Source organism: Nansenia antarctica (genome assembly GCF_963989245.1).
Source record: "Nansenia antarctica genome assembly, chromosome: 18".
Classification (NCBI taxonomy): domain Eukaryota; kingdom Metazoa; phylum Chordata; class Actinopteri; order Argentiniformes; family Microstomatidae; genus Nansenia; species Nansenia antarctica.
Genome location: NC_137691.1, coordinates 3,056,580 through 3,065,189, shown reverse-complemented (window position 1 = coordinate 3,065,189; position 8,610 = coordinate 3,056,580). Strand labels below are relative to the sequence as shown.

Below are 8,610 nucleotides of genomic sequence, written 5' to 3'. Positions count from 1 at the left end.
TTTGGAATAAGGCGTCTGCTAAATGCCAAAAATGTAAATGTAAACTAGACAGCCATGCTGGAAGGTAACCTAGTCACTAGACAGCCATGCTGGAAGGTAACTACTAGGATGGACTAGACTAGGATGGACTAGACTAGGATGGACCTAGACTAGGATGGACTAGACTAGGATGGACCTAGACTAGGATGGACTAGACTAGGATGGACCTAGACTAGGATGGACTAGACTAGGATGGACTAGACTAGGATGGACCTAGACTAGGATGGACTAGACTAGGATGGACTAGACTAGGATGCCACATGAACAGAATATTTAGAACACATAATCTCCCTTTTATAATTAACCTTTTAATTAATAAACCCTTATTGTCCCTTGTTGCTTTGCACAAGGGACGAGCTTCAACAATAATAACAAAATAAAAATAAATAAACTGCCAATGCAATGATGCCTTCATCTTCTTCTCTTGTTTATCTTTATCTTCTTCATTACCCATTTAAAACGTAACACAACAAAAGAAGCGAAGCCCTGATTGGTTGAGGAAGTGTTTTATTATTCTCATTGACACGATGAAGAGACGCGCCTGCCAGTCAAAGAGTGACCGCATGATGAACAACCCTGATTGGTTAGTGGGGATTCCAAAAGAAGTCCACAAATAAAAGCCCAAAGTAAAAATGGCCATAACAATCCGGCCCCTAATTGTTATATAACAGAAAATGATTAAGTCCTACATTAATAGCCATCTACCAACCAAATGCATAATACATTGTTATGTTATCAATACATAGTAATTATTTACTATTCCTAAACCCAAAATAAGCATAAAGCATCCAAAAACATCATTACTGCATAAATCATCATCAATTAGTTCATGACATTATTGTCAGTACATATCATTCCCAATTAGAACATAATCATATCATTATCCAGTACATTATTTATTATTTTTTTAATAATCAAAGTCTATTTAGGTGTATGTGCATGTGATAGTCCAAAAAAAGAGTTTGATCGAAAAAGGTGAAAAGCAAGTGTGCTTAAGATTACTTTTTTTAATTTTTTTAATGGAAAAATGGAACCCCCCTCCTCCCCCCTTCCTCCTTCCCTCTCTTAGCCCACAATGACGGAGCTTCCCGTGACTCTGACGCCGTACCAGCCGGCCCAGCTCTTGTTGTCTCTTCCTCCGTGCTGGAAGGAGATGAAGCGCACGCCGGCGCCGTAGTCACAGAACGTGTGGTTCACCTGAGGGGAGCAGAAGAGACCAGAGAGCATGTTCAGCACTGTGATGATGATAATAATCATCATCATAATCATAATCATAATAATAACCATAATAATAATATTGTTAGTGTGTGTGTGTGTGTGTGTTTGCGGTGTGTGCGTAGGTGTGGTGAGGTGTGCGCGTGCGTGGGTGTGGTGTGATGTGTGTGTGGTATGGGGTTGTGTGTGCGTAGGTGTGGTGAGGTGTGCGCATGCGTGGGTGTGATGTGTGTGTGCGTAGGTGTGGTGTGATGTGTGTGTGTGTGTGTGTGTGGTGTGATGTGGTGTTGTGTGTGTGTGTGGTGTGGTGTAGTGTGTGTGTGCGTAGGTGTGGTGTGATGTGTGTGTGTGTGGTGTGATTTGATGTGGTGTTGTGTGTGTGTGGTGTGGTGTTGTGTGTGTGTGTGGGTGTGGGTGTGGTGTGATGTGTGTGTGGTATGGGTTTGTGTGTGTGTGTGTGTGTGTGTGGTGAGGTGTGCGCATGCGTGGGTGTAGTGTGTGTGTGCGTAGGTGTGGTGTGATGTGTGTGTGTGTGTGATGTGGTGTTGTGTGTGTGTGTGTGGTGTGGTGTTGTGTGTGTGTGTGTGTGCGTCAGTGTGTATGGACCATTGCATATCTATTTGTATGTGTATATCCTGTACACTCAGCCCCACCTCAGTGGTCCCCGAGTTTAAGGGCTTGAAATGAAATTGAAATGCACGCTCGGGTGTGGCGTGTGTGTGTGTGTGTGTGTGTGTGTGTGTGTGTGTGTGTCTACCTGTCTCCAGGAGTCGTCACCACTGAGGGTCACCAAGTGTTTGAACTCCTTCAGGACTTTCTGGTTATGGTCCTGCAGACGCACAGTCAGCTGGTAGGTAGAGCCAAGGTTTGACCTGTCGCAGTACCTGGATGGTCAACACAACAGCATCAACAACACACCAACCAATAGGAGTGTCGCTCTATTATTGTGATTGTAAGTAAAGTAAGTAAGTAAAGCTTTATTTATATAGCACCTTTCATACAAGAAATGCAGCTCAAAGTGATTTACAACAGGAATAAGAACATAAAGTGAATATAATAAAACATATACACGCATAGAATGAATACAGGGGAAAACAGTAAAAAGAAAAGGTAAAGATAAAATACAATGAAAAGAAACAATGTACAACCTCTGCCGCTTAGTAACCCCTATCCATCTTCTCATCAGCAGAATACCTTTCCCTCTCCATTTCATCTCCCTACCTTACACAGTCTTTCTGTACTTCTCACTGGCTTTTTTAAGTTCAAACATGGCTGAACAGACCTTGCACCAAAAATCCAGTATCAACATTACAGTTTCTTTCTTTTGCACATACTCGAACCTTCTGACAACGTACAATCACCTCTTTCTCATCGATCCGGCAGCGTCAGATCACAGTATTTTAACCAACTGGATTTGTAGCCTAACTGTCGTCTGTCTCTAGACACAACAGTGCAAAAAAGTAGTTTGTTTAAATGTTTAAGCCTTGTGGTACCAATGTTATTGTGTATCTTGATGCTGCAATGCCAATGTTGAGGACCCTAACCCAAAAAATTCTACTCTTGTACTTAGGGTTAGGGTTAGGTGTACTTTGGGATGTAATAACAATTATTCTGATTCTGATTCTGAGTGTGTACTGTACGATATGTACTTTATCATGACCATTAGGCTGTTTTATCAGTACATTGTGTTTTTGTGTGTCTTTGTATGTATGTGTGTGTGTGTGTGTGTGTGTGTGTGTGTGTGTGTGTGTGTGTGTGTCTCACCAGTCCCTCACAGTGATAGGAGGCCGGGCGTCCAGGTCGTCAGGTGTGAAGCCCTCCGCCTCCAGGTTAACCACCTGTCTCTTCAGACACAGCCTAGAGAGAGACAGACAGGTCAGCCTAGAGAGGGACAGACAGGTCAGCCTAGCGAGAGACAGACAGGTCAGCCTAGAGAGAGACAGACAGGTCAGCCTAGCGAGAGACAGAAAAGTTCACTCACACAGCCTAGAGAGAGAGAGACAGACAAGTTCACACTCACAGCCTATAGGACAGAGAGAGAGAGAGATAGAGAGACAGACAGGTCAGCCTAGAGAGAGACAGACAGGTCAGCCTAGAGAGAGAGACAGACAAGTTCACTCACCCAGCCTAGGACAAGGGGAGCTTTCCAGACTATCCACTAGGGCTCTAACTACGACGGACCTTAAAGACACACTCACCTCATCTCACACACAAACACACCAACCCACACATACACACACACACACACACACACACACACACCAACTCACACACACACACACAAACACACCAACCCACACACACACACACACACACAAACACACCAACCCACACACACACACACACACACACACACACACACACACACACACCAACCCACACACACACACACACACACACACCAACTCACACACACACACACACAAACACACCAACTCACTCGTAGGACGTGCAAAAGCCTGTTTGAATGTCGTTGGGACCGTCGACCCCCAACTTCTCCACCTTCCATTCGTCCCCACCATTCTCCAGCAGGTCCCAGGATCCGAACATATCTGGGCACACACACACACACACACACACACACACACACACACACACACACCAGGGGTCTCATTTGTAAAAAAGTACTTGAACGTCATCTTTGACTTTCACGTAAGCACATTTTTCTAAACGGACGTAAGCATTATTTATAAAACTAGCTGCGCTTGTTTAAAATTGCGTACGTGCTTCCTTCTATAAATACCAAATATACTTTAAATTGAACGCAGGTGAATAGCGGCTCAATTATAGCGACTGAATTAAGCCAAGTGCTATAATATAGGGTAGGCGTTCGTCTGGAAGCGGGAGAGGGCAGAGAAGGGTGACTTAACGTTTGATCATGACAACTAACCAGGCAAATGCCACAAGGTGGTGGATTTTATCAGGACAATTTTAGCATCCCCACAGCGTCAGTGACTTCGTAACTTCGTAAAAATGTAATTGCATGTGTGCGTGCCCCCTCCCTCGCCCACAGTATTTTACTCAATATGCGCAAAACTAAATGTTGAAATAGCAGTAACACCACGTTCATTGATAAAATTACATAAGGTATGGAAAGGGGGGATGGCAATGTTAGAAGGGGGATGATTTTGACCGTTTTTATTTCGGGGGGATGCCATCCCCCCTAATCCCCCCTCAACTTGAGTGCTGCTTATACTGTAATATTATAATGGTCTTATTCTTATCAGGTGAAAAGAATAATCCAGTATAATTTAGCGCGTGGCCGGGCAAGGTCCGTTGTGGAGCGCACTAGGCATGTTGAAGGGGGGAATAATTATAAAGGAAGACTGAAATACAATCATAAACATCAGTTCCCTTTCAATCGTAATCAAACAAATTTTCTCGGCTGATAACAACATCATTAATTTTATTACGAGCCACATTCACTTCGCATGAATTACAGTAGGCAGTGCGGCTCACAATGTCTGTAATACCTCCGCATAACCAGTAGGTAATGTGCGTACGCAAGGTCAATACCCGACGTAGAGCTACGTTCGTTTCCACGGTCAAATCGTCTCACGTTGAAATTGTATAAATCACTCCGTTGACGTGGTTTTCTACGTACGACACGGGTAAGACCAAATTTGATCCAAAGTACTTTCTATAAATGAGGCCCCAGGACTTTACGCTCAGTGGTAACCTTCAGTACCACTAAATCCGAGCATCACAGCTGTTACGGTTTAGCGGGTGACAGTGTGTGCAGGTTAGAGGTCTGCAAGCCTGACGCCATGAACAGATTAGGGCCGATTGCCACGGGCCACGGGCTTGGGACGATTTCAGGCCCGTGCAGACCTCTAGTGCAGGTCACTGTGATAGATAACGCTGGCCGCTGAAACCCAGGAAATGGCCTTTCAGACAAAATGGCTCCTTACCGTCCCCGTGGGGGTTCTTCAGCAGGTTTTTGGCCATGGCTTCAGCCGGGGCTGGGGGAGGACGATGCCTGCACAGAGGAAACACAGAGGAGGTCACAACTAGGCCTCCCACCTTTTTCACAACAACAACAACGTTTAATCGGTAGCGATCTGCGAATGAGATCCCTTTGACATAAATGCTTTATCCTTTACCAACAGCGTCAAAAGCGCTTTCTAAAACGGACCGTGAGGTGCAACACTGGGTTTGTATAGAGACATGTTGTTGTTGTTGTCTCAAACTTAACACCAAGAAAACACAAATAAGACAGGCTTTTGGGGTTAGCCAAAAGCCTGTCTATACAGGACAGTCTTAAGCTGTTTTTTAAAAGCCTCGACTGAGACCGCTGATCTAAGATCCAAGGGAAGAGCATTCCAAAGTCTGGGAGCCACGGTTTGGAATGCTCCATCACCTTATAACTCAGAAGGATAGTAACAGCAGGGCCACAAGGGCAACTACTAGAGGAGACTGTGATGTACCATTTAGACGTAGTAAGTTTGGGCAAACCATTACTGGAATACTCTTCCTATTGATCTAAGAGAGTGCAATAACTTTCTAACTTTTAAACTTAAACTTAAGGGGTGGCTTAAACTAAACCAAATTTGTGATCATGACTCATTTCAAGCGTTGCTCGTAAACACTGTTTTTAATTATATTGGTCACTTTGTTATGTATCTGTGTATTGTCTTGTTTTGTATTGTGTTGCAACGTTGCGTCATTTTGCTGTGCTTGCTTATCTTGTATTGCCATGTAGTGTATTGCCTGTTGTGTCGTTTTGTTGTGCTTGCTGATGTTTTTAATGACACGACACCATTCATTTTGTAATAGCCTGCTCAGGGACTACAGATGGAAATTAGCTCATGAGCTAACTCTGGCACATTTACATTGATGTGGAAACTGATTTGTTGATTAATGTGCACTGTCCCTGGTAAATAAATAAATTAATTAATTAATTAATACACACCTACACCCTACTGCTTTAATACACACCTACACCCCACTGCTTTAATACACACCTACACCCTACTGCTTTAATACACATCTACACCCTACTGCTTTAACACACACCTACACCTTACTGCTTTAATACACACCTACACCCTACTGCTTTAATACACACCTACACCTTACTGCTTTAGGTGTGTATTAAAGCAGTAGGGTGTAGGTGTGTATTAAAGGAGTGGGGTGTAGGTGTGTATTAAAGCAGTAGGGTGTAGGTGTGTATTAATAGGAGTGGGGTGACCCCTGTGAGTAACAAAATCCTTACATTTTCAAAATAACTTCAGGATAAGATAGTATAAAGCTGTTTTGCAGTTTTTCTGTGTAGGAGGCAGGCTCTACTAGTAGGTAAAATAGACACGGCTGTTGTAGTGTTAAACGGTTTACTCACAAGTAGGGAACTGTAGTGTAGTCTTCCAAGTCTCTCTCTCTCTCTCTCTCTCTCTGTGTCTCGCCCCGCTGTTCAGCTGCTGCTGTGTGTGTGTGTGTGTGTGTGTGTGTGTATGTGTATCTGTGATCCTCGAGCTCCAGTGCAGTGCCCTCCTGGCGGTGTTGGTTATATAGGACACACACACACACCCACACACACCCACACACACGCACACACCCACAAACCCACAAACATGCACACACACGCGCACACCCACGAACCCACAAACACGTACACACCCACACACACACAGACACACCCTCACACACACACAGACACACACACATACACACAGAGACACACACACACCCACAAACCCACAAACAAACACATACACACCCACACACACACAGACACACATACACACACACACCCCCACACCCCCACAGACACACATACACACAGACACACACACACACACACACACAGTTTAATGCTTTATTGGATTGTTAAGTAGGATACATATCATGCAAGATCCAAATATGACTAAAAACAGGTGTTAACAGCAGCAGAGGGTGAGCAACCATATACACAACATGCCAATGTCTCTCTATGATCTTGAACATTATTGCTCAGAGGGTTATAAGTGGTGATACAGGTACATGAATATTTCTTAGTGGTCTGTGCACCTGGGTTGGGATTCTGGTTGTGTAGTTTGGTTAGAGTCAAGCCACTTTCTGGGATAACCCCTATCGACAAAGTTCCTATACATAACATCTCTCTCTTTCTCAAAATCTGATAGATTACTACAGATGCGTTTAAGTCTAAGAAATTGAGAATATGGTAGGCCCTTCTTGAGGGGAGGCGTGTGTGCACTAGTAGCATGTAACAAGCTATTCTTGTCTGTGGGTTTGGTGTAAAGGGTGGTGGACAATTTACCTTCAACAGGGTTCCCACACCTTCTGAAACATCAAATTCAAGCACCTTTCAAGTACTTTCAAGACTCAGTTCCCTCATATTCGAGGACCCAACACGGCATAGTTTCAGCCAGATCTAGATGAGAATGTATATAATAGGAACTCTCCGCTCACAGACAACAATTAAAAAGAGAGAGAGAGGGGAATTCAAGCACTTTCAATGACCCATGTCTATTTTCAAAAACTTTTAAGACCTTGATTTCTTTTTCTCAAGTTCACAAACTTTCAAGGATTTCAAGGACCCGTGGGAACCCTGCTTCAAGTAAACGTACCCGGGTACCCAGAAAAGGGATCTCTCTTTTGGTCAGATTCCTTGTTGAATTTGATGGAGGGGATCAGGTTGTTTAAGTAGGACACACATCTGTGGAGCTCTTCTTCAGTGCCCAGCCAGATGAGAACAATTTCATCAATGTATCAACCTCATAGGAGCCAACGGACCCCGATGGGGGTCCGAAGTGATATAAAGAGTTTACCTCGATCAATTCTCTTCATCGATATCACATTTTTCACAACTTTCACAACTTTCACAACTTTCACAAACTTTCACAAACTTTCACAACTTTCACAACTTTCACAACTTTCACAAACTTCAACAACTTTCACAACTTTCACAACTTTCACAACTTTCACAACTTTCATTACAGTATATCGACCACCAAGGTGCTCATTATCAGTATTCCTGCAAGAATTTTCAGAACTGATCTCAACTGTCGTCACTACATTTGATAGATTAATCTTGAATGGAGATTTGAACATTCACATTAATAAGAAGGATGACCCCAAAAGTATAGAGCTCTTGAACCTACTGGACAGTTTTGGACTTACACAGCACATACATCAAGCTACGCATCAACATGGCAACACCCTGCACTTGGTAATAACAGCAGGACTGAACATTGATAACGTATCAGTACATGAAATGCCTGCTATCTCTGACCATTACTGTGTGTTTTTTGATACTAACCTAATCTTAACAAAGACTAGAATACAAACGGTAGTTCAAAAAAGACTCTTAGACACCAATGCTGAAACACAGTTTTCTAACATTATGAGATCAATTGA

General features: G+C 43.3%; 1 protein-coding gene across 1 annotated transcript; it reads right to left on the bottom strand.

The window, feature by feature from the left end:
• Positions 1 to 1,100: 1,100 nt before the first annotated feature.
• Positions 1,101 to 6,715, bottom strand: LOC308173592 (F-box only protein 2-like). Its single transcript, XM_080548618.1, has 6 exons — positions 6,593 to 6,715; positions 5,166 to 5,233; positions 3,695 to 3,806; positions 3,019 to 3,111; positions 2,012 to 2,138; positions 1,101 to 1,236 (listed from the first exon to the last, which is right to left on the bottom strand). The coding sequence occupies exons 2-6, from the start codon at positions 5,200 to 5,202 to the stop codon at positions 1,105 to 1,107; spliced, it is 501 nt and encodes a 166-aa protein (XP_080404744.1). The 5' UTR covers positions 5,203 to 5,233; positions 6,593 to 6,715; the 3' UTR covers positions 1,101 to 1,104.
• Positions 6,716 to 8,610: the final 1,895 nt, after the last annotated feature.

Coding starts and splice junctions, on each gene's coding strand:
- LOC308173592 (XM_080548618.1), bottom strand. CDS start 5,202: ATGGCCAAAAACCTGCTGAAGAACCCCCACGGGGACG. Junction 3,807..5,165: donor GAAGAACCCCCACGGGGACG/GTAAGGAGCCAT, acceptor GTGTGTGCCCAG/ATATGTTCGGATCCTGGGAC. Junction 1,237..2,011: donor GTGACGACTCCTGGAGACAG/GTAGACACACAC, acceptor TGCTCCCCTCAG/GTGAACCACACGTTCTGTGA.